Source organism: Leopardus geoffroyi, chromosome D3 (assembly GCF_018350155.1).
Source record: "Leopardus geoffroyi isolate Oge1 chromosome D3, O.geoffroyi_Oge1_pat1.0, whole genome shotgun sequence".
Lineage (NCBI taxonomy): Eukaryota > Metazoa > Chordata > Mammalia > Carnivora > Felidae > Leopardus > Leopardus geoffroyi.
The window spans coordinates 26,615,793-26,641,631 of NC_059339.1; the positions used below are offsets into that span (position 1 = coordinate 26,615,793).

At 50.0% G+C, this 25,839-nt stretch overlaps 1 protein-coding gene across 3 annotated transcripts in view; it reads right to left on the reverse strand.

Moving 5' to 3' along the window:
- The window catches only part of MYO18B (myosin XVIIIB), a 259,923-nt gene that overhangs the window by 96,791 nt on the left and 137,293 nt on the right, over positions 1 to 25,839 (reverse strand). For all 3 annotated transcript variants that reach the window (XM_045459579.1, XM_045459578.1, XM_045459580.1), the window contains 5 exons: positions 21,708 to 21,831; positions 20,700 to 20,900; positions 16,140 to 16,250; positions 11,387 to 11,491; positions 4,222 to 4,374 (listed from right to left, as the gene is read on the reverse strand). In XM_045459579.1, coding sequence (XP_045315535.1) covers positions 4,222 to 4,374; positions 11,387 to 11,491; positions 16,140 to 16,250; positions 20,700 to 20,900; positions 21,708 to 21,831 — 694 coding nt within the window. The remainder of the gene's footprint in view (positions 1 to 4,221; positions 4,375 to 11,386; positions 11,492 to 16,139; positions 16,251 to 20,699; positions 20,901 to 21,707; positions 21,832 to 25,839) is intronic.

Consider the following 25,839-nt stretch of genomic DNA (forward strand, 5'->3'; position numbering starts at 1 on the left):
CCAGTCCTCTTGACTCAAATTTAATTAATGTTGAGACGGCCGAATGAAGGTCTGTCCCACTAAGGTAACCTCGCCATCAGTTTTCTCGTCTACGAAATGGACGTGTCGCCACGGAATTGGAAAGGGTGTTTTGAGAGATAAATGAGGCCCGCGATTCCCAGATGCCAGTCCTAAAAAATGTAGATACTGGGTGCCAACCCAGACTTAATGAAGAAAGACAAAGAAAAGACTACCTGGGGGTGGGACCCAGAACCTGTGATTTTTAAACAGTGCTTAAGTTCTCTGATGTGCGGCCAAGTTTGGGGACCCCAAGACACCACAGAAAAGCCTAGTACACAGTAGGTGCTCAATGTTAATAGGACCCATACTATACCAGCCAAGTTGCACGGACACAGAACTGCTGGCATTCACAGCTTTCGGACATATATTGCTGTGTGCCCTTGGGTAAGTTACTCAACCTCTCAGAGATTGTATCTTTATTAAACAGGTCAATAATAGAAGTACCCACCTCCTGTGGTTACGGTAAGGATTATCTAAATAGCACACTTACTGCTGCCACCAGAAAGTCTTCGAGCCCCCTAACTTTCAAACCAGCCCCAGGTTTGTCCCTTCTAGCCAGCTCTGTCACCACTTAGCCCAGATGACCATCTCCTCCGGCCTGGAAGGGTATTCTAGCCTCCTAACGGCATTGCCATCCTCTTCACGTCTAGTCTCCTCACAGAAGAGCCAGCCTCTCAACCGCGAATCGGATTATGTCACTCTCTGCTCAAAACCTCCCAATGGCTTCGCACGACCCTTCGTGTAAAACCCAAGCCTTCCAGGTCCTGCGTGTTCAGGTCCCTGTCTGCTCCTCCTTCTCCCAGGGTAGTTGAGCCGACCACCCAGGCTCAACGGGACCCCTTGCAATTGCCTATTCCAGAACTCCATTTATTGCCTTTATTCCCCATATCAAGGTGTGAGATATTTCTACTGATTTCTATCATTGTTTGCTTGCCTCCTTTTCCATCAGATGTGAGTTTCACGACGGAGGGTACCTGCCTTACTAACCATTATACGCCTAGATGGAGCATATCACCTGACTCACAGCAGGTGCTGCATAGATCATGAAGGAAGGAAGGAAGGAAGGAAAGAAGGAAGGAAGGAAGGAAGTCGTTCAGTGCCATACCCAGCACTTACGGCACAGTCAGTAGCAAAGTTAGCTCCCTCTCTCTTCCCCCTCCTCTCTGCTCTCTCTGCCTCGGTCCCTGGAGCCTTCAGGTAAAGGACAAATACCTTCTCTCGGAGAGGAAACACAGTGATGCCCAATGTCATCACTGCTTTATTTGATTAGCTCTGACTCCGGCATCCGGGACACGTGTGCTGGGAACCAAAGCAACTGTACCCTGACCTCTGGTCCACGCGAAACCATCCTTATAACGATTTCCATGACAACAGCAACAGAAAGCCAAGGCTGTGAATTCCCTTTGATAGGAGCCGGATGCAGAGATGGGGAAGAAGGACTTTCAGAAGAATGAAGCTCTTTGATTCAGCTCGAGGCGCCTTCATTAAATACCACCATTTGTCAAGAACACACATTTTAACCCTGCCGAGGAAGGTTGCTCATGAATACTTTAAAAAGGAAGGAAAAGAACGAACAAAACCATCATGGTTCCTTTTTGAGAACAATCACCTGTGGGGACGGGGACATTTGGATGCTGTGGCATCAGGAATATTTTGGTGGGAGGCAGGAAGAGCAGCTGGCCCCCTGCCAAGGGGGCTGCAGGAGCCCGACATGCCTGGATCCTGACCAAGTGCTCAGACATCTCTGCCCACTTGAGGCAAGTCAAAAGGCTAAGCGTCTTCCACCCACGTGGACAGCCAAAGAGAAAGGTCAAGGAACCCCTAGATTCTGCAGTTAGAATCAGGAGCCCTGGATATGAATCCCAGCTCTGCCACTTAGCTGCCGGGCACGTCACTTCCCATCTCTGGACAGGACTTCCCCACCTGTAAAATGGGTGCAAGGTCACTTCCCTTCCCCAGGGAGTAAGAAGGGTAATGAGATGAGTACAAGGGTGCACTTAAGCCCAGGGGATTCTAGTTTTCTGACACGGCCACTCAGAGAATAGGGTTTGCCTTAAAAGCAGGACAGTCCGGGACAAGCCAGGATGGTTGGTCACCCTGAAAGAGCATTAGCAGATACAACAGAGCATTAATTAATAGGATTATTAAGAGAGGAGGCCCTTTGGCGTCTTCAGGTTTCACAGCACTGCACCTCTGGGGAGGTCTCTCCCCAAACCTACCAACCTGGTCCATTCATGACAAAAGCATCACACAAAGCCAGACTGGGGGGACACTTTACAGAATACCTGGCCAGTCCTCCTCAAAACTGTCAAGGTCATGAAAAGCAAGGCAAGACTGGGAACCTGTCCCAGACCAGAGGACGCTGGGCAGGCCAGACCACCCAACACAGTGTCGTGCCCTGGGTTGGTTGGATCCTGGAACGGGAATGCACAGAATCCAAGAACGAACGGGGAAACTCGTGAAATCTGAATCGAGGCTGGAATTTTGTTTAAAAGGAAAACAAGGTTTTCTCCCTTAGCTAACCATTTGCTACCCGAAACCTTTCATTTTACAGACAGGAAACTGACACCGGAGACAGGAAGCAGAGAAAGCTCTGGATCCGGTTTCTACGACCTGGAGCTAGACTCTGCTGCCTCCCGCTGCCTTCCTGGGGACCTGCTGACCTTCTTGAGCTCCTCCAGAAGGAAGAGAGAAGAGCAGTCAGTGGTTTCGGAGTCAGGGAAAGCGGGTTCAAGGCCCAGCTTTGCCTTTGACTGGCTGTGTGACCTCAGGCAAATCCCTCACCCTCTCTGTTCCCTAGTTTCCTCACTTGTCAAATGAGGCGGAGGACCCCACTGAATTCAATAGGCAGGCATTTATTCAGTATTTATTATGGGCGATGGACTGGACAGGTACCATCAGACATGGGTAAAGCAGAGCCTTGCCCTCCGGAAGTGTATCGTTTTGCCTGAGGGTCCGAAAAGTACAGATAACCCATCTAAGTTTCTGGGGATGTTCTGTGGAGATAGAGAAGCCCGCAGCCATGTGGCAGCACTGAGGCTACGTGATAGAAGGCCAGAGAAGGAGAAAGAACAGAGGGCAACACTCTGAGAAGGTGAGGTGGTGAGGGCAGCAGGAAATGCCTTCCGTCTCTCCACACCTGGCACATGCAGCACATCCCGTTTATTAGCAGGAAACGATGGACTTTAAAGTGACACCAAATGCAAGGGCACCACACCCCCAGTGGGGCTCTCAGCTCCCCTGTGTTGTTTCCAGTCACTCCCCCGCTCCCTGTCCCCCCGGGGGTCAGGGAGCAAGTCCCGTGTCCCTGCTGTGATATTCCACCTTGGGACCTCTCTCCCCAAGTCCGCCAACCTCCGCCCACCCCACCCCGTGGAATCTGAACACCTCACGCCTCTCGACACCTGCCTCCATGGGCTGCGCTGTCTGCACTGGGCAGAGCCCAAGCCCGTCGTCCCATCTCCCCCAGGTCCTTGGCTCCTGCCTGGTCTCACCTCCCATCTGCCTCCACCGCTCCCCAGGGGGCAGCCAGGGAGGGTGGAGTCCTGAGTTCGAATCCTGGCTCTGACACTTTCTAGCTGCCTTGGGGTGGGTCTCCTGCCCTCCTTGTCTCCCAGTCCCCTCCCTTGGAAAATGGAGATGAGAATCCTGGAGACCTCGGTACAGAAGTCGGTGCCCCATCCCATACAGAGTAAGCACTACATGGTGGGCGCTCCAGAAGTGAGACGGCCAGAGATCCGCATCATTACAATTCTGACTGGCAAACGGCTATTGGTGGTGGTGGTGGCGGTTCAGGCTTTGCTTTATCAGCACGACTACCCGTTGTTTCACACCCAGCCTGGGTGGGCACCACCTGGCCACCACACATGCGCACGCGCGCTGCCCTCGGCCATGCTGCCACGGGCCCCCGATCTGCCCGTGCCCTCGGGCTGCCTTCTGCCTCCACCCTGAAGAAGGGAACTGGACTTCTCGGTCACTTATAAACCCCTCCCTCTCACCTATAAACCACCTCCATGTGGCATGCTCAGCCCCTCGGTGTCCCCCTTCTTCATGCAGGTCTGTGAAGGTCGGACGTCAGTGCAGTGGCCACCCCCAGCCCCAGGCCCTGGCTGGCTGCAGCACCCTCCCCAGCCTGGTCCTGAGGGGACCCACGACACCCACCTGGCTGTGCACTTTCTCTAGCTCCTCCTTGCTGACCGACGTCTTGCTATCCTCCGTGCTCCCCAGAAGGAGCTGCACGTCGGACAGTAGCGCGTGAGTCCTTTTGAGGTCCCTCCGGAGACGCTTCTCCACGTCAAAGTCCCGATGGCTGATCTGGAAGCCAAGGGAAGGCTCTCGTGAGCTAAGATGGCAGAGCAGCGGCCAGGGTCCAAGTTCTCCGGAACCAGACTCCCTGGGTTTAAGTCTTGCCTCCGCCTCTCCCACTGTGGGACCTTGGACAAGACCCTTCTCCTCCCCGAACCTCAGTTTCCACATCTGCAAAATGGGAACGACATCAACCGCGCGCGGGGCTGTCGTGGGAATTAGAAAGGTGTTTAGCCGAACGCCTAATAAGCTGTGCCCAAAGCTGCCCTCACAGCCTGTAAGGATTCAAAGTCACTGTGTCTCGTGGTTGGCACCAAAGCCATCAATATGGCCTCTCCCCACCTTGTGAGAGCCTACAGGTCAGGGAAGGCCCTCTGGTGACAGAAGTGAGGACAGCAGTTTCCCTGCAGGGGCAGGGACTAGATAGGGCAGAACTCGGGAGCCCCTTAATGCTATTCATGTGGGTGGTACTTCTCTGAGTTTATGAAAATGCATTGAGCTGTACGGGAGGGGTCCGGTATGCTTCTCTGCCTATATGTTATGCTTCAGTAAATGGTGCTTAATATAGCTGTGCTGTTTTTGGAGATCTAAGTCAAGTTTTGCTGTCCCTTGAGCTGGTCCCCTCTGCCAGGTTAAGGCATGAGGTCATTTTCTGCAAAAAGTTGTTACCAAAGAAGTGAGCACGTTCCTTCCCCCAAATCCCTGAACTTGTAGGCCCTCTGAGCAGGCAGCTGTCCAGTGGCCCCTGCAGAAGCCACGTTCCTGGACTCGGCACCAGGAGGGTGACAACTCCCAGCGGCCAACAAATGGAGAGAGGCACAGGGTTCCCCAGAGGACTGGCATGAAACAGCAACAGTCCACAGTCTCACCTACAAACAGCGCCTACTGGAAAAACACTAGGGGAGCACCTCTGAAACTCTAGAAGAAACTAACAGCCCCTTGGGGTGCCTGGGTGGCTCTGTCGGTTAAGCCTCCGACTCTTGGTCTCGGCTCACGGTTCATGAGTTCAAGCCCCACGCTGAGCTCTGCACTGCCTGTGCAAAGCCTGCTTGGGATTCTTTCTTTCTCCCTCTCTCTCTCTGCCCCTCCCCTGCTAGTGCTCTCTCTCTCTCTCTCAAAATAAATAATTAAAAAAAAGAAAAAGAAACTAACAGCTCCCTTCTCGGACTCTCCAGAGACCAGCGGAAAGAACACAGCACCATCTATCAGATGGGGAGTTTTCAAGAAAATGGGGTGTAGGTGTGTTTCAGCCGTGGGACCCAATTTCTACCCACCTGGATACCTGTGCCTCTCAACAACCATTTCCTGGGATGCTCAGAATGCCCCAGAATATTCTAGAAAGAAGGTGGGGTTGAGAATGGGGTGGCCCCGGTTTTAAACCCTGGCTCGCCATTTGCTGACATTGGGAAGGATGGCTGAATCATACGACCTCTCTGAACCCGAATCTCCTTGTCTGTAAAAATAAGGTGAAAAAAATAATCTCTACCCTCCATGTTGAGATAAGACAAGGATCAGGCATGATAATGGATCAGAAAGCACTTTGCATGCTGTCAAGTGCTTTACAAATATAAAGAATTATGAGTATTGTCTGATGACCTAGAATGCACTCCTCTAGATTACGCATTACTATTTCTCGGCAACTAGCTTTGAATTCTTTGAAAAATGAGTTGGTTCTTCGAATATAGCCTCTTTGTTCTCAGATGTATTGCTTTGTTAAGTTTTAAATGCTAATGTGTGTGTGTGTGTGTGTGTGTGTGTGTGTGTGTATGTTATATAATCTCACCTGCTGAGCTGAGATCAGGACGGGGCATTGTGCCAGGCCCTTTGTCACATGTTACTGCATCTAACTCCTGTGACAATCTCTTAAAAATAGACGTTATTATTATTGCCTTTATAAAACGCAGTAATAGCTTACGTTTAAAGGGAGCTAAGTGTCAGACCCGGTTCGAAACCCTTTAGGGAAATTAACACGTTTGGTCTTCATGAAGCATCTATGAAGTATGTAATGTTATGAGTCCCATTTGACAGATGATGAAGCTGATGGCTACAGAGGGGGAAGTAACCAGCCCAAGGTCACACAGCTATGAAATGGAAGTTTGGATAGGAATCCAGCTGTCCTGGCCAGAAAGGGGTAATTGTAGGGAAATGTACGATACAAGAGATGTGTTCTGCTTTTTAAGTTAAGGGAAAGTGTGCTTGGGAGGAGCATCGCCCAGCTCAGGCTGGGAGGGGATCCACAAGAGTCTTAGGTAAGTGGGAGCCAGGTGAGCTGTGGGAAGGGCATTTCAGGAAGAAGCCATGCCATGAGCAAAGACAGAGGGCTGAGAAAGTCTTGTATATCTGGTTCTGAGTGATTAGCATGAGGGTGTAAAAGACGAAGGTGGGGCAGGGGGCCTGGGGCCAGCTCATGTCTTGTGAGCGGTGGGGACTCGTTAAGTATGTACTGTCTCCAGAAAATGGAGGTACAGCGGTGAAACTGACATGGAGAGAGTAGTGCTCTCCCCAAGGTCACGGAGTGGCTGTGCAGGACCCTGGGCAGCTCACTATTAGAATGCAAGTCTCTAACCACTGCATGGCAGAGCCTAGGGGAACCTGAGTCCTGAATCACTAACTCGAGCCCAGGTTCATTACCATGATTGCATTCAAGCAGCATATTAGCATCTTTCTTATCTCTATGTCTGTTCTTGATCTTTATACATCCCAAGAGTATAAAGAGCATTCATTTGCCTGTGGAGCAGGTTGGCGTCAGGGACACTCCCTAATGTTGGCGCTGACCACGGCTCAGAGTCTATCAACTTACTGAAGACCCTGAAAATGCGACCACCCCATCTCCTTTGCAGAGGGGTCTTTGCAAACAAAACTCACAACAAAATCTCAGACCAAGTCACCCTCCTCTTCATAATGAATTGTTACAAGAGAGGAGGGCAAGAGAGAGAGAGAGAGAAAGAAAGCTCATTAGGTTAATGGGAAATAAATGTCATTCGGCAAGTTTGCATTCTGTAGCACAAAGATTCAAATTTGGATAAAGCTGGTGAATAATTAACCAATAAATCTAAATGATGTTTAGTGTTGTTTTGGGAAACTATATTCAAACCTCAACTGTTTCAACATTTATCATAACGCCAAATTGTCTGGGGCTGTTGTTAAATGTCTGTTGTCGGGGCACCTGGGTGGCTCAGTCGGTTAAGCATTCGACTTTGGCTCAGGTCATGGTCTCACAGTTCGTGAGTTCGAGCCCCACGTCGGGCTCTCTGCTGTCAGTGCAGAGCCCAATTCAGATCCTCTGTCCCCCTCTCTCTCTACCCCTCCCCTGCTCACTCTTTCTCTCTCTCAAAAATAAATAAACATTTGAAAAGAATGTCTGTTGACAAAGATCCCTGAGTCCTTTAAAATGCAATCTGTAAATGCCATTGGGGATAATGAAGCCACTTTACAGAAGGGGAAATTGAGACTAGGAGAGAGAATGAATAACATTCTAAAAAAAATCAATATGGTCAACAAAAGTATGATTCTAATTAACTGGATATTTATCATTTTTTTGGACCTTCTTCATTTTTAACTTTTTTAATGTTAATGTATTTTTGAGAGAGAGAGAGAGAGAGAGAGAGAAAGAGCATGAGTGGGGGAGGGGCAGAGAAAGAGGGGGACACAGAATCTGAAGCAGGCTCCAGGCTCTGAGCTGTCAGCACAGAGCCTGATGCAGGGCTCGAACTCATAAGCTCTGAGATCATGACCTGAGCTGAAGTTGGACGCTTGACTGACTGAGCCACCCAGGCACCCCTGGACCTTAATCATTTTTAAGCAGCATAGCACTAGGTTTCAAAAATACAGGGCTTTCAAATAATATGGATCCCATTTCAAACCCACTTAGGCCACTAACAAGCTATATGATCTTGGGAAATTTCCTTTAGCTTTTAAGCCTCACTTCTATCATTTATAAGAAGGAACTAATAATACCTATCCCACAGCATTGTTGTAAAAATCAAATACCGTATGTTAGAAAAAATTATGACTAGTTATCTACCACAAGAATAGAAATATGGTTTGTAGCTTTAGAACAAGCATTAGAACAAAAGGGATCATAGAAAACATTACCAATGTATCCAAGAGCAGGAAAAGAATATAAGAAGAAGCAAAGAGGGGCACCTGGGTGGCTCAGTCGGTTAAACATCCGACTTCAGCTCAGTCATGATCTCATGGTTCAGGAGTTAAAACACCACGTCCGGCTCTGTGCTGACAGCTCAGAGCCTGGACCCTGCTTTGGATTCTGTGTATCCCTCTCTCTCTGCCCTCCCCCACTCTGCCCTGCCTCTCTCTCTCTCTCTCTCTTTCTCTCTCTCCCTCTCAAAAATAAACAGACATTTAAAATTTTTTTTCAAAAAGGAAGAAGCAATGAAGGGGACAAAAAGCCAACAAATGTTAAACACAAAATAGGAGAATAGAAGTAACTTCATATATATTAGTTATTCCAATAGATGTAAATGAATTAGATTCTCGTATAAAAAGTTTGAGACTAAAAACACTGAAAACAAAACACATTCACATACACATTTGGAAAGGGTGAACCTGAAGGGATGAAAAAAAAAGGTCTTGCAGGCTAACTAAAAGAAATCAAGCAAAATAACATAAGGCAAAACCCATTCATTGAGGAAAGAGGGACCATTTAATAATCAAAACAATCTGCTAAGGGAAGAAAACAATAATAAGCTGAGATGCACCTAAAAACGTAATCTCAAAATATATGCATACCCTGGAGAAACTCTTGCCCACGTGCACAGCAAGACAGATATAAGACTAGGCACTGAAGTTTTGTGTCTTTGTATGAAAACAACTACATCCCCACCAGCAGAAGAATAGAATTAAAAATAAAAAGAATATGGGGTAGCACTTAAGATAAATGAATTAGAGCTACATGGATCATCATAGACTGATCTCATAAAAGAAGGCAACAAAGTAAAATGCAAAATCATATGTACTGTGTGTGGTTAACTTTAAAAAAAAAATTTAATGTCTATTAGTGAGAGAGATAGAGAGAGAGAGAGAGAGAGACAGAGAGAATGAGCAGGGGAGGGGCAGAGAAAGAGGGAGACACAGATTCTGAAGCAGGCTCCAGGCTCTGAGCTGGCAGCACAGAGCCTGATGTGGGGCTCAAACCCACGAATCACAAGATCATGACCTGAGCCAACTGAGCCACCCAGGCGCCCCTGTGGTTAAGTTTAAATTCACATACAGCGGAATTCTACATTCCAGCCTCAGGATGATGGTTTCCTCTGGGAGGCAAGGAAGAAGGAAGGTGGGAGGGGCGGGACTTTGGGAATGGAAACCAAGGGGCCACCAGCTGTTTTTGGCGTGGGTTTCCTGTCCTTAAAAATATCTGAATGTAATACAGCAAAATTTTAATTTATGTGAACCGTGGGTGCTTGGTGCATGAGCATGAATTCTATTATTCATTCTACTTTTTTCCATGTGTTTGGCAAGTGTCTTAATAAAACATTAAAGATTACCAAATGTGATCATTTATTTAGAGGTCCCAGCGTGGTGACTCACACAAAATTAGCATTTTATTCATCTCAAATCACCTTCCCTTTGCACAGAAAATGTTTCATTTCAGCAATATCTATAAAAATCTTTCCTTCCTGGTTTACCTACTTTGTTAGCTCCAGTGGACCCTGCTGAATAGAACGCCGCCTTCTCCCGGCGATTTCCCACTCTCGTTCTAGAATCAAATACTGGGCTGGGCACTCTGGCACTAATGCTAACGAAAGAGTAACCCCGATGGCTCTGCACTCAATGGCCCCAGTTTGCTCGGCTGAGAAACTAGAAAATGCAGAGAAGGACGATGATGAAGCTTCCTCTTGCCTCCTTCAGCTCCCCACCCGGATGCTCAATGCTATGGTGATCCTGCGCTAGGATTCACTCATTTAATCAATTTTTTAAAAATACCCGACGAGCTCCTATTTGTCTAAGGCCTGGATGCCCTAGTGGGCCATTTGGAGACCGGCCCGCATTCCTTCGTGAACAGAAAGGGAAACTCTGGTGATTGATGGCGAGAGCATCGCTAATTAAAAGGCAATGAATGCGTATTAAGCAAATCCATTAAAACCCACTCCTGTGATACTTTCAAAGACATCATAGAAGCCACAGGCATCCCCCTCCAATGCTGAGGTTTCACGCAGCAGCGGTACAGACAGGAAGATGCTTCCCAGCTGGGAAATCAGGGAGCTGGTGCAGGGCCTTGCCTGCTTTGTTTACAGCTGTGGTTTTCCAACTTGGTGCTCAAGGGACATTTGGTAAGGTGTATAGACATTTCCGGTTGTCACAAGGGAGGGGGGATGGGAGGCTGCCGTCGTTCAGCAGGTGGAGGCCAAGGGATGCTGTTCCACATCTACGACGCGCGAGACAGCCTCACCTGCGACAAAGGCTGATGTGGCTTGAAACGTCCACAGCGCTACAGCCGAGAACCTTGATGTGCAACCGTGGCAACATGCGCACAAGGCTCTGCCTTCCAGTAGCGGTTAATCAGCTCACCCAAAGCCAGGCAGACAGAAGTGGCCCAGCTAGGGTTTAAAGCTACATTTGCCCGACTCGGAGCCTGCCGCCTCTGGCAAAAGTCTCGTCCTCACGAGGCCGGCTGTGAACACAGTGACCGTTCTCGTTCACCCCACTGAAGCAAGGGCTGCCTCCCCCGTCTCCCCGACAGCCTGCTGAAGGCAAGGCCACCTCGTCTGTCACTTCTGGCCGGACCCACTCCATGTATTCTCATGGTTCTTCCAAGAACTCTGCTGCGTGTGGACCCCAGAAGGTGTCCTTTGAAGAGCCGGTGAGTGTGGACAGGGCCTGAACTGATGGGCAAGAGGGCGCTTGGGAGGATCGGGGGAGGCTGGCTGAAATGACTAGGGTCTGGCTTTTCCTGAAGACTACTGAGCTGTCCCTGCCCCTGAATCCACCTCTCTAATAGGGCCTGGAGGGCAGGGAATGTGTTGCCTCAAACACGTTTTGTTTGCGGGTGTTTCCCCCTTACCTGATCGCAGAGGGTTCCAATCAAGCCTTCCAAATCCTGCTTCTCATGAAGGGCTATCTGCTTCTCCTCGTATTCTTGTTCCAGCTGCATTTCCAGCTGGCGGAGCTGTGGACACAAAGGGCAGATACACACATGGGATAAATGAGCTCCATCCAGACCAAGCTCACGAGGCAGGGACCCCACCCGGAGGAGGGGAGGAATGGAAGTGCACGGCCGCCGTCCGGCTGCACAAAGGCTGCCCTGGCCATCAGGAGGGTGCGTCCCTGTCAGAGAACCCAGCAGCCTAGAAGCTTGGGAGCCCGACAGTTATGGGGCGAGCTGGCTGCTTATGGGAAACCCCCTGCCCCTTGACATGAAGCCCTTACCCCAGTTCCCTGCCCACTCCTTAACAGGTGCTTCCTCCTATGCCACGACCTTGCTTGAATGTTCGCAGATCTCAGCATTCGGACTTTTAAGGCCTCTGTACATTATGTCTGATGTATTGAAATGTATCCACCTTCTTTATCAAATAGGCTGGGAATCCGTTCTTGTAAAAAGAAGTTTGGACTACAAGTTCGTGTCTCTCCAAACTTCCTATGTTGAAATCCTAACGCCCTGGTGCAGTGCTCCTTGAAGACGTGGTCTTTGGGAGATAATTAGGTTTAGACCAAGGTCATGAAGGCGGAGCCCCCATGCTGGGATTAGTGCCCTTTATAAGGAAAGACAGCAGAGAAGTGCCTGGCTGGCTCAGTCGGTTAAGCGTCTGACTTCAGCTCAGGTCATGATCTCACAGCTCGCGAGTTCGAGCCCCGCGTTGGCTCTCTGCTGTCAGCTCAGAGCCCACCTCGGATCCTGTGTCCCCCTCTCACTGTCCCTCCCCCACTAGCGCATGCGTGCTCTCCCTCAAAAATAAATAAATAAACATTAAAAAAATAAGAGACTGCAGAGACCCTGCTTCCTCTTCCTCCACCGCGCAAGGACACGGCAAGAAGACCGTTGTCCCATTGTCCTCCCCCGACGCCCAATCTGCTGGCACCTTGATCTTGGACTTCCCAACCTCCAGAACCGTGACAAGTAAATCTTGTTGTCAGCCCGCGGTCTATGGTATTCTGTTATACTAGTCCAAATGGACTAAGACATCTGGCTGCAAGCAACTCATTCAATTTACAGTTGGCTCTGACTTCCCTAATCCCCCCGCAAAGGCAGGTGCTCCCCGCCGAAGTGAATACCCCACGGCAACCGCTTTGCACACCTTCTTCCCTACCAGCCTCTCTCCTACATGTTGTCTCACCCTTCCCTTCGTCCTTCCTTTCCATGCTGTCAGTGACCCTACTTCACAGCTGGGTAAACTGAGTCAGAGAGAAGCTGTGAGGTGCGTGCTCCTAAGTCAGTTGCTGCTGAGAGCAGTTAGTGTTCTATCTTCTGGCCCCAGCTTTTCTACCACCCCAGACAGCCATCAGCTTTCCCACGTGGGTCGCTAAAACGATTGATTTCCTGCCACGGTGAGAGAGACAGAGCAGGCACTAGACGTGAAGTCCATGTGAGTGCCTGTCATAAGGATAAAAACACCTTTCTCTGACCTCACCCTCTCCCTTTATAAATCTATCCACGGAAAAGCCTCAGGAGGGTCTGGGTCACATTTCCGCCTCACTGGGGCCCTGGGTCAGGGCACCCGTGATGCTTTGCGACACTTTTAGAATGCGCCAGAAATTGTGCAACCTTCACCTGAGGGCGCATGGGAAGGGACTGAGGGTTTCCATCTCCTGACCCACGGAGGGGAAAAAAGCACTGATTGATGGTCACTTATGTAGAAAGCAAGTTCATTTCAGAACTTTCTTTTAACAGTGAGAGAAACAAGGCACTCTGTTTGTATCTGCTTGTAGAGGGAAGACAGGCAAAGCTAAAACTCATTTTGAAAAATTCATATTTGAAAAATACACAAAAGAGGGGCGCCAGGGTGGCTCAGTCGGTTGGGCCTCCAACTTTGGCTCAGGTCATGATCTCGCAATCCGTGGGTTCGAGCCCCTGCATCAGGCCGTGTGGTGACAGCTCAGAGCCTGGAACCTGCTTCTGATTCTGTGTCTCTCTCTGCCCCTCCCCTACCTGTGCTCTGTATCTATCTCAAGAATAAATAAGCATTAAATTTTTTTTTAATTTTAATAAAAAATAAAGAAAAAAGAAAAATACACAAAATAATAAGAACTATATATCAAGCAAGGCCAAGTTTCCTGGAGTGTGCTCTGTAGGATGCTTCCCCTTGGCGTTCACAAGTGTGATGGGTATGTAGGTGGAGGACAGAGGGAAGTCCACGCCAGAATCACTGAGTGTATCATTTCTGCAGTGCAAGACTTATCAGAGCCTTTGGCAAGTTCGTGTGCAGGAAGCTCTCTAATGGAGGCAGCAGCATTGCCCAAGGCTACCTTCTATCAATGCTTCCTAAAATGGCCTTCCAGGGTCCAAATGTTTGCAAAAGAAAAAAAAATTCAAATCTAGCATTTTGGTTAAGAGACTGGGCTTTGGCATGAGACAGGTCCTAGCTTGGCTACTTCCCGGCTGGGTAACTTTGGGCAACGCACTTCACCTTCGTGAACTCTGGTTTCCTCATCTGCAAACCAGGACAATCGATGTTAGAGAGCCCTAGAGAGGGGCAAAGAAGTGGGGCATAAAGAACCCAGCCTGGCGTGTGGCACCCACTGGGTGTTCAAAGACTCCCATCCGTTTCTCCCAGATATGTGGATCATGGAAAAGGAGGAAAAACTGGTCCCTCAATGCGAACCCCCAGCACTTTCCAGTTTACAGGGTACTTCTCATTCTTTTCTCTCTTCTTCACAACAGCACAGGAAGGTAGAACATTTTCTGTCGTTGCTCTGATTTTACAGATGAGAAAACTGAGTCTCAGGGAGGTTATGGGACATCGAGGTCCGGAGGAGTCCAAAATCATTGGACTCTTTCCAGCCCTGGGGAGTTCGGGAAGGAATGCACTTGGCTCCTCGAGATGTGAACCCCCAGAGGGACTGAGCTTTCACGAGACCCACAAAAAGCGTATTTGGAGACAAAGACAGGCAGCAGATACAGTAACATCACCCACTGGGGGTGAAGAATGGGCTCAGTTCTCAAACACCCCCCTGGGGTAAGGTCAGGGTACCACGGCTGTCAGATCCGCCCAAGGATGTGCTCAGCTAGCCTCCCGTCTCCTGCCAAAGCTCTGCCAATCACCGAGGCGCCCTTCAGCCCTGCCCCGGGCGATGCTCTTAGCTGTGAGCTCTGTGGGATGCCAAGTCCCCACCTCCTGCTTCTCTTGGATGGATTAATCACACCCGGGAGCAAGTCAACCACCTGGCTGGTTCACCGGCTCCTCCAAAGGGCCACTGCCTAGAAATCCACACTCACCAGTATTGCTTGTTAAGAGTCCATTACAAGGATTACATTACCAAATCATGCAACACTTCCCCATCTGAGATCTCCCTGAGCCTTCACGGTGACCCTGCAAGCAGCCATATTCTCCTGTTTTACAGATGAGAACAGTGACGCTTCCTAGCAAGGTTACAGGGTTTCTCCAATGCCCCACACTCAGTAGTTGATGACGTTGGGACTTGACCCAAGCCTCCATGACTCCAAGGAAAGCAGCGACATTGGCTTTCTTGTGCGTCTTATAAACTGGCCTTGAGTGACCAGCGCTGGATACAGAGCAAGGAGTCAAGGAATAGCGTGGATTTTAGTAGTAGTTGAAGCTTTTAAATCACTTTCCTAAGATGGCACAGTTGTTAAGGTGGAAAAGCAAAGATCCAGACAAAGAGTCTGCAAATTCCAACACCCAGACCCTCAAGCCCTACAGTCTGGAGGTCTCCGTAGACAGACCGCCCTGGGAGCTAATAGCAGGAGTCAGTTTTAGGAAATGCTCCTCAGCCCTTTCTTGGAGAGTCAAATGTACACAAAGCCGTGAAAGATGTGCAAGGGTCCCGCAGCGAGAAAACCCATTAACGGAGCCATACGCCACAGCTTCCCAGCCACTCCACTGAAAGGACTCCTCTTACATTCACGTCAGTCAATGCATCTGTAGGGGTGTGTATCTCAGCACTGGTTATAATAACAGAAGATCGGAAAATCCTGAATGCCCAGCCACAGGAGGCTTGTTGAACAAATTACAGCACGTGCCTAACGTGGACTGCTTTGAAGCTCTTAACTATGTACATCAGACCGGTATTTACTGACATGGAAAGAGGAAAGAGGCCAAGGACAAAACGCCGAGTGAAAGGCTTCAAGAAAGCACGGCCCCATTCGGGTGAAACGGTATCTCAACAAATATGTTATGTGTGTGTGTCCCATGACAGAGAGATACGAAATGGCTTGTAAAATAGTGGTAATGATGGTTTCTGGATGGTAAGATTTCAAGGGTTTATTGCTTTCTTGTCCACTGTTTGAAAGGTCTGCAGGAGCTCGGATGACGCGTTAGGAAATTGTCTGCAAAGGAGACAGCCAGAAAGGACTGGTCCCCTTCTTGAAACATGGAAGGCCTTCCCCAAGGCCTAAGTCACACGGAACTGTGGGCTTTGGGCAGAAATCTGGGGGTGATTATGCTTGACAGTTCCAGAGGCTTCTGGAAGCTCCAGAACCATATTTAAGAGAGGTACTTCTGCTCTAGCAGCCTTGACAGCTAAGGTCTTAGGTGGATACAAAAAGTCGGTCCCCAGGCTCTGCAGTGCATCGCCCCCCCCCCCACTCTAAGGAAAATGGCACCCAAGACTGGACTTGCCAGGGCCCAAGAGGCACTTACCCGCTTCTGGCAGGACTGACGGACATCTTCCAGCTCCTCCTCCTGGTCCTCACGGTCCTTCTGGTGCATCTGTTTCATCCGCTCGATCTCCAGCTCAAACCGCTGGCGGAGCTGGGGACAGCAAGGACAGCACATGAGGGTGACCCACACCAACCATGTCATCTGTGGTACTCCAGCTGCATTTTTCCTTTCTGGGATGCAGGGGTGACAGTCCAGTAGCCCCCCACAAGTCCCCAGGGAGGTCAGAAACGGTAGATAAATAGCCCACATGCCGCCTCTATCCCCTCCTGTGGTCACTACAAACATCACTAATCCGTCCGGCTACTTTCTGCCGAGTTTAGATGGAAGCATGCTTCGGAATCCTTCTCGACAATTGTTTAAGTTTATTTACTTATTTTGAGAGAAAGAGAGAGAAAGCACAAGCAGGGGAAGGGCAGAGACAGACGGAGAGAGAGAATCTGGAGCAGATTACACACCGTCGGCCCAGAGCCTTGCGCGGGGCTCGATCCCACACACCATGAGGTCACGATCTGAGCCGAAATCAAACGTCAGATGCTTCACTGACTGAGCCACCTAAGAACCCGCTTCTCAACACTTTTAAGATGAGGCAGATATCATAAAAAAATTTTAAACGGCGGAGGGGGGGGGGCACCTGGGTGGCTCAGTCGGTTAGGTGTCTGACTTCGGCTCAAGTCATGATCTCAGGGTTCGGGAGTTCGAGCCCCCCACCCGGCTCTGTGCTGACGGCTCGGAGCCTGGAAGCTGCTTCAGATTCTGTGCCTCGCCCTCTTTCTGGCCCTCCCCCACCCATGCTCTGTCTCTCTCTCTCAAAAATAAAACAACATAAAAAAGTAAAAAAAAAAAACAAATGAAGCATATGTGTCCTCCCTGGGGCAAGCATCCGTGATGGTGTTTTGAATGAGTGGGTAGGTGGGCGGCTGGATGGTAAAACGAGTTTATTTATGAAGGTATGAAAGCCTCCAGGGGGAGATCACTTGCCCAGAATGTCACCTTGGACAATTCACTTTGCCTCTGATCACTCTTCTCTGCGGAAAACAATCACCTTAAAATGCATTATGAGAATTCAGTGAGATGGCCCGCGTAAAGCACCTAGCACGTCGCCTGGCGCACGAATCTGACTTTCTCTTTTGAAAACAGAAAGGACTGCCCCCCTCCCTCCTGGAAGACGTAACGAACAGTTGTGTCCCATGAAGGAGGTGAGTCTTTTCAATAAGAGCCTCCAAAACTTGCTTGCAGCCGACAAAGAGCTGCAGCGCATGATGTCTAAGCTGTATGGTGCTGTCTAGAAGGTTCTAGAATTGGAAGCAGCCATCACGGGTTCCTGTTGCGGTTTGAGATTTTCCTTTTTTGATCTTTGATCCATGAGGGATTGACCCAAGCCCCTGCTTCTCAAATTCTGTGGTGTGTTAGAATTGAACAATGCAATTTGTAAAAAAAATTTGCATTTTTAGGGCTTCCCCCTTGACCTACCGCATCAGAATCTCCAGGGTCCAGGCTCCAAGAATCTATACTTCCCAGCTTTCTCTACTGTGGTGGTGAGGCAAAAGGATAGTGTACCACAGAGCCCTTATTACAGCTCCTGGCATAAAGTAAACTCACATTAAATGTCAACCTCCTTCCTCGCCTCCTTTTAAAATGACAGGTTATGGGGAGATAATCCAAAATGAGGAGCTTAAGCAAGTAAATATAATATTTCCTTTTCTTTTTTTTCCCCTAGCCTCTTGGACACTCCTGACATCTGCAATACCATTTATGTCAAGCCTATATGAGTGAACATAAAATTCTCCGGGGAAAGTGCTATATTGTAATCCATAAATATCTCCCGGATGTCTACAAGGGCACAACGCCGCGTGGGGTTCTGGGCGAAGCTAAAGACGGATGGAAGTGTTGAGTCAGCCTTGCCTCCTGTGTAGGTTGAGGGTGGCGAATTAGGAAAGTTGCATTAACTTTCGGGTCCCTGCGGTCACAGGAGCACATTTCTGCTGCTGATAGCCGAGGGGTGCCGGTGACATCTTAAAGAACCGACACAATTTTCCAAAGTGCCCACTCTATTCCTGACGCTGGGTGCCTATGGGAGCTGCGCGATCTTCCATATCCCTTAAAAATCTACACAGACATCCCACCTCCTTCGTGAAACTCCATGGGTTCCTCGCTGGAGCTGGGGAAAGCCAGGGGGTTGAAAAGCCTCCCGTTTTGGGGTACAGATGAGGAGACTGAAGTCTAGAGAAAACAGGGGGCTTGCCTAAGGCCACATCGACTGAGCTGCCTTGAGGACCCCATGTGGATGCGACCATACTCCAGCCACAGGCCTTTCCTCCCTCTAGGCTTTTGTACTGGCTGTTCCTCCTGCCCGGAACTCTCTCCGTGCCAACTTGCACTCACCCTTCACTTCCTCCGGTAAATGCCGCTTCCTCCAGGAAGTCTTCCCTGATTGTTCCTCCCCCACCCCACCCCCGCTCCCAAGACCAGATGGGCAAGTTAAACTTTCTCTTAACACTCAGCACGACTCCAAACTTCCAGAAGACAGAGACCACATCTGTCTTGTTTACAGCTACATCGCATGATGCAAAGTAGGCGCTTGATAAATTCCTGCCGGCTGAGTGAGTGAAGGGACTCTGCTTCCTGAACTGCTTCGGACTCTGTCCCTCCATGCCCACCACAAGCCTGGGCTCCACGCCAAGGGAGTGAGGGTAAGTGAGAAGCAAGGGTAGGCGCCCCTGTGCTCCCTCTCCTCTTTGCCTCCCGAACCACCACTCCTGTTCCTCACTTACCCAGAGCTGCTCAGGGTTCATCTGCTTTACATATTCATGCTATACCTGGGGCGCCTGGGCAGCTCAGCGGCTAAGTGTCCAACTCTTGATTTCAGCTCGGGTCATGATCTCATAGTTCGTGAGTTCAAGCCCCACATCGGGTTCTGTGTTGACAGCATGGAGACTGCTTGGGATTCTCTCTCTCTCTCCCTCTCTTTCTGCCCCTCCCTCGCTCTCTCCCCCCCACCCCCTGCCTCAAAAATAAGTAAACAAACGTTTCAAAAAAGTATATATTCGTACTACCTAGTCACACTTTCTTGAAAAGGGGGTCCCCAACTTATAACCACTTTGAAATCACGGCAGCCTGAGAAATGCCCCAGGAGACATTGCTTCCCAGAGAAGCATCAGGAAACAGCTTTGCTTCTCCCTTGAAAAGCTGGTTTGTTTCTACCTTGGGGTAATAAAGAGCAGGCAGCTCACATTTCCTTTTTCTCTCTGGCCACCAGGAATTTTAGAGCAGGAACCATGAAGGCTGTAAGATCGTATGCTTTGTGGTTCTGTTTATGCATTCGCTGTCTTCCAAACTCCTTAGTGTCTGCTTTAGTGTGTGTTTCTCTGGCTTGGATTGCTTTATTTATAATGTTTCTGTTTTAGGGGTGCCCGGGTGGCTCGGTCGGTTGAGCATCCGACTTCGGCTCAGGCCATGATCTTGGGGTTCATGGGTTCCAGCCCCGCCCCAGGCTCTGTGCTGACAGCTCAGAGCCTGGAGCCTGATTCGGATTCTGTGTCTCCCCCTCTCTCTCTCCCTTCCCCCTGCTCATGCTCTGTCTCTCTCTCTCAAAAATAAATAAACACGAAAAATGTATATAATGTTTCTGTTTTATTATGCAGACATTCTATATGCTGCTTGAATCAATTCCTTTGTGGAATGGGGTGGGCATATCAACAGACAAGCCAACAAATAAAATCCTCATCTGATACCTCACAAAGGGTGCTGGAACTAGATAGAGTATTTGATATTTCTGCCTACTTCCCCTTAGTTGTTTTGTGGTTCCCAAAGAGCTAGTGCTCCAATCTTCCTCGAGGCTGTGCACGTAACAGGTGTTCTGGGTGCGACGGAGTCATAGGGCACAGGCCCCAGTTCCCTGGCACCCTCTCTCTCTGTCTCTGAGCCTCAGCTTCCACATCTGTGAAGTGGGGATATACTGACATCTGACCATCTAAGGTTCTGGGGGAGATTCCTGAGATATGAGCCAAGGGCTGAGTCTGGTATGCAGACGGCACTCAGTAAGCCTCAGATACCAGGCCAACAGCTATTTCTTGAGCACCAGCTAAGTACCTGGGCTCATTCTAGGCTCTGGGGAAGCCTGATCAGTAGCATCAACAAAGCACCCTACCTTCCTGAAACATTCTAATGGGGGAGAGCAGCATGGAGGAATTTTTTTTTAAATACTATCGAAGAAGATGATAGATACTGTAAAGGAGAAGACAGCAGCTAAGGGCATGGGAAGTGGACGTGGGGTGGGGGTGGGGCTGCTTTCAAGAAGGTGATCAGGGCAAGCTTCTCTGAGGTGACCTTGACGCTTTGCAGGATGGCAGGGGTGGGCTACATCATGGAGGACCCGAATGCCGAACCTGGAGGTTGAGAGAGTCTCAGGGGTAATCGGGAGCCATAGAAGAATGAGAAGCAGCTGAGTGAGGTGAGGCGTTGGTGTTGCCTTCCAACAACCCCTTACCGCACAGGAGCCAGCATGGGACAGGGCATCGGCCTGGGACAGGGCTTTCCTACCTGCTCCAGCTGCTTGATGGTGTTTTCTTGCTGACTCTGGATTTTCTCATGCTCCAGGGCGCTGGATTCCAGATTCCAGAGCCTCTCCTTCAAGCCAGCGACACAGTTTTCTCCCAGAGAGGACAACCCCAAGAGCTCCCGCTTATGGGCCTGCAATGTCTCCACCTCCTGCTTCAGCTGCAAGGTTTCCTGCTCTTTTTGCTGGAGACCAAGGGGGCAGAGATCTAGAGTCATGTGACCACACGCCCCATCCACCAGGGAACCGCCTGACATCCCTACCTTGGCCTGGCAGCCCCAGCAGCCCCCCCCCCCACCCGCCCCCAGGACACCAAGGGCTGCTCCCTGGGACAGCTCACACAGCACGGGTGGAGGCCTTTTGGAGGAGCAGTTACCATCCCCCCAGAGTTGGGCCTCAAAGCACATAAAGAGAGCGTTTGTCCATTTGTAAGCTGGGTATCTGCCGAGGCTGGGATGCAGACATTGGGGCAGAGAGGCAAGGTGTCCAGAAATGACTCGTTCAGGTTAGAAAGTCAGCTCCGAGGCCAAAGAACTTTGGGCTAGATCAAGAGGGAGCTGAATTCCAGGCTGAGAGCTCTTTTAGGGGTAGCAGGGAGCCACAGAAGGGTGAGGAACAAATGAGTAAGGTGCCTGTGTTGTACTTTAATAAAACCCCTCTGTGCTGGAAGCCTGCATCATGCCCCTGGGTGGGGCGACAACGACCTCCTTTTTTGCCCAGCCTCTCCCGCCTGCCAGGTGGGCACCTTGAGAGTGCTAGGGAGATCTCATTATCAATATCCCAACTACTTTTTGTTGTGTTAGGGCACCCTGGGATCCATGACCCCAGCTGGCGGGCAGACCGGCATACCCCCCCCCCCAGAGTTCTCTCCCGGTCACTATTTACTGCAGGTGCATGGCAGGGAATGGCGGGGGCAGGGGAGGTTCCCGGAAGCCAGCAACTAAGAGCCAAGATGGCTCCATGTGCCCCCCCAACTCCACCCCATCCCTTACCTTCAACCGCTGCTGAAGCTGGCCCAGTTCCCACCGGACACTGGTGTTCTCCTGGGTCACTTTCTCTCGAAGACCCTTCTCAAACACAGACTCACCCAGGGCCTGGGCCAGCTGCATGTCAAACCTGTTCAAGCAGAGCAGATGTCATGGCACTGGGGCGGAGGATGAGGAGGGCTGGAGAGAGGCAGTTAGCTTGCTGAGAACCGTGAGGCAGAGAGAGGGGGCCCCAGACGACGGGAGGTCTTGCTCTGTGTTTTTGCGTAAGGTTGCGGACGTGCGGTTGAAATTTGCAATGCCAGAGAGCAACTTTTAGGGTTTACGTGGAGTTTCGGCAAAAGTAGTGGAGACTTACATAAAACACAACATGCGTGAGTACAAATAATAGAATAAAAATATATACAGATACGGGAAAAGAATTACAAAAAAACTTGCAGAGAGATAGAAAAATCGCACCTATCTGGTTTGCCCATATATGCCAGGAAATTGTTAAATCTACAAGACCTAGGTTGGGGGAGGGGGGGGTCTCGCACTCATTGACCCGTGAAGGAGTGAATGCATATATCTGCACAAACAAGAGATATTTTACATTTCACCCCCTCTATATCATCTGGTTTGGGCACGCATACGTTGCATTAGAGCACCGTAATTACTGATAAAAGGTTGGACATTAATACATTCGGTGTGGTCCTCATTTGCCATCTCAGAAAAAAAAAAAAAAAACACAAAGACTAGCCTGTCCTCTTGGGGGCTGGCCAGGGAATTAGGAAATGCCTCATTTGGGGGCTCCCTGCCCCTCCAGGATGGTGACCACTGGGTGAGAAGAACTTCCTGGATTCGATATCATTCCATGCAGTTACCTTGGTCCTACATCCCTATCACAGACGAGGAGATCAGTACAGGAGGCTTTGGCAAGCCTCAATAAGATGTGATCTTGGTCACTTGCCCTTGGCCCACACAGAAAGTGCCACTGCTCCAGGGACCTTGGTATGGCCAGAAGGGTTAAACTGGGCATGGGGTTGGGGTCTTAGTGAGAAGAAAGTCCCCCTTGTTACAAGACTATCCAATGTATCTTAAAGCTAGATGGTCATTCAAAGCCTCAGACTCCCGAGAAAGCCGATCATGGGTCACAGGAGGGGGTCCTCCTGTTGGAAAAGCCCAGGAGTTTTCTGATTGGCCGTTGGTGACATCATTCAAGAGGCACCCCTGGCCGCCCCTGTGAATGAAAACGTTGTGATGGTGATAATGACCCAGCAGTCCCAAGGTGCCGGGCTCTGGGCTGGGGTCCATGTGGTCTTTATAACAATTCAGCAAGAAACATGTAATGATATCCATTTTATAGAAGAGGAAACTGAAGTTCAGAGAGGCAGAGAGGCAGAGTGATTCGCCCCTAAATTCCAAAGTGGCCGAGGTGGGCTTGAGCCCAGCTTCTCTACTGTCTCAGCTAGTCCCCCATCTAACTGGGGCAGGTGGCATGAGGCAGTGGGGGCCAGACAGTGACCGATGTTTCAGAGGAGATCTTGACTTAACAGGCCAACCCGATGCCAAAGAATGGCTCCTATGGACTCCAGCTTCTGGAACACACCGAACGACCACCTGCCTGAGGCCAGAGGGATTCACTCGCATGCCTCACCCCACTAGAAGTAGGCCTGGGGTCTAACTTCCAGTATGTGTGGGAGTTGGTGAGACCAGCGCAGGCCCCACCCCAAGGAGACAGGCTCGGAACTCCATCGGCCCTCAGAACCGAGCTTTGTGACCCATAGGGTAACCGTGGCAACGATCAGCCAAGCCCAGATGGAGCCACTTTGGGCCACTCTGAACTTGGAAACCACGCTGGGGACAGGGAACTCCCCTGCATGGAGACATCAGTCCATCCAGGGCTCAGCAAACTAAGGAGGCGGCTACCTCTACGATTCGATTAAAGTTGGAGAGATTATGAAGAAGTATTGCTGACTTCTAGATCTTTCCCTCCCTATGGTTATTTTGCCTGGATTCCCACTTAGGCCTTTAGCCTCCCTGCTATATTGCTGGACCACCTAGAAAGAAAATGGCTGCCATTTGCAACGAGCGTCAAAACATGAATTAACTTCTGCCAGGGGATGGTAGAGGGGTAGGGAAGCATCACAGGACAGGTAAGTCTTGGAAGGAAGAGATGGAATCTTTCCCAGGAGGGTACCATGGGGAGGTTCTTGAGAGCCTGGAATGAAAGATTCTGACCGGGGGTCGGGAATGACCAGAGAGATGGAATTTTCTGGCTGCATAACCTCCACAGAGAGCCCCCGGGCCCCTCAGAGAGCGGAAACCCTACCTAGAGCCTCTCAGAACAGGAACAGAAGCCACAGATGAAAGCCAACGTTGTCACAGCTGGCAGAAACTCAGGGGATGTTAGAGTCCCCACCTCTCAGTTTGCAGATAGGGTCTGTCGGAGCTATTATTCAGCAAACAGGTGGCCTGCTTAAGTCAAGGACTCTCTGAAACATCAGTCTCTCTGGCCCAGAGAGGTGGTATCATTTGACAAGGTCACACAGGAACTGGCCAAGGAAAGACAAAGCCATTTTCCCCACTGCAAGGACAAGGTTCAGCCAGAATACCCCGGCAGGTGGAAAAGGAAACAGAGTCAGATTATCAATAAAAGATTAAATAACCTCTCTCATTTGAGGGGGGGCATGCTAACAACCCCCCAAAGACTTTTTGTTTTCACATGAACAAGTCAGCTCAGAAAAGATCAAAGTGATAGGGCACCTGCGTGGCTCAGTCAGTTAAGCATCTGACTCTCAGTTTTGGCTCAGGTCATGATCTTGTAGTTTGTGGGTCTTAGCCCCGTGCCTGGGTCAGCACTGAGAGTGCGGAGCCTGCTTGGGATTCTCTCTCCCTCTCTCTGTCCTCCCCTGCTCGTGCTCTCTCTCTCTCAAAATAAATGAACTTAAAAAAAAAAAAAGAAAGAAAAAAGAAAAGCTCAGAGTGAGAGAAAGAATATTTAAAAAATTTTTTTTAATGTTTATTTATTTTTGAAGGAGAGAGAGAGAGAGACAGCGTGAGCAGGGAAGGGGCAGAGAGAGAGGGAGACACAGAATCAGAAGCAGGCTCCCAACTGTCAGCACAGAGCCCGACGCGGGGCTCGAACTCACAGACCGCGAGATCATGACCCAAGCCGAAGTCGGACGCTCAACCAGCTGAGCCACCCAGGCGCCCCACAGGAAGAATATTTAATTATGCAGACCCAAGTTCAAAATCCGTGCCCCTCCCATGAAAATATAATTCAGCTTGCCACCTCTTGGAAAAGAAGTGCCTTGAGCAAAACCACATCCTAGTCACATTTTCCAGTATTTTTAGTCCAGACTGTCTAAAAGAGACTGTGTCTCGTCTATCATTAGAGGTGGTCTGACTCCAGGCGGGACCCCTCCCTGCACGCCATCACCCTCACCAACAAAGCTGCAGAACTCAGGCACAGCCAGGGTGTCCAGGGATTAGATGAGCACAGGCACTGAGGTTTCACATGTGCAAACTCATGGGTACCAGTCTAGGCTCTACCATTTGCTAAGCTATGACCACATCCCGACGGGAAAGCAAGCGTGGGAACCAGAGTGCAGGGTGCAGCTTCAAGGCTGGCATCTCGTTCATGCACAGGGCCCTGCCTACGCCAGAAGTGCTCATGTGACCGGAGAGCCTAAGTGCCGACTGAAAAGGGAAGTGAGTCGATTTGGGGCCTCCCCCATTCTCTGGCCCCATTTTCCGCAACAGGGCTAGGAACCGGGATTCAGTCTGTCGAGCCTACCAACCCCATCACTTAGTCCTCGCTACAATGGGGTATTCCCATCCCCCACCTAAGGGTAAGGAACTGAGGCTGAGGGGGTTGGATGACTTCTCCAAGGTCATACAACTAGAGAGAGGCACAGCTCGTACTTGAACTGGGGTGGTCTGACATCAGCCCTTGCTCTCCCGCCCACCGTGCTCGGGTGTCCTCGCCCTCCACGGCCATCTCTTCACTTGACAAAGGGGGGTGCTGAGGCCCAGAGAGGCCAAGAAAACCCCCCAAGGTCACACGGTCGATTGGTTGTAGAGCGAGACTGGGGAACAGAAAAGAATGGCTTTTTGCTGCATGCTTAGGAGAAGCCTACAGGAATAAGTGTGAGGG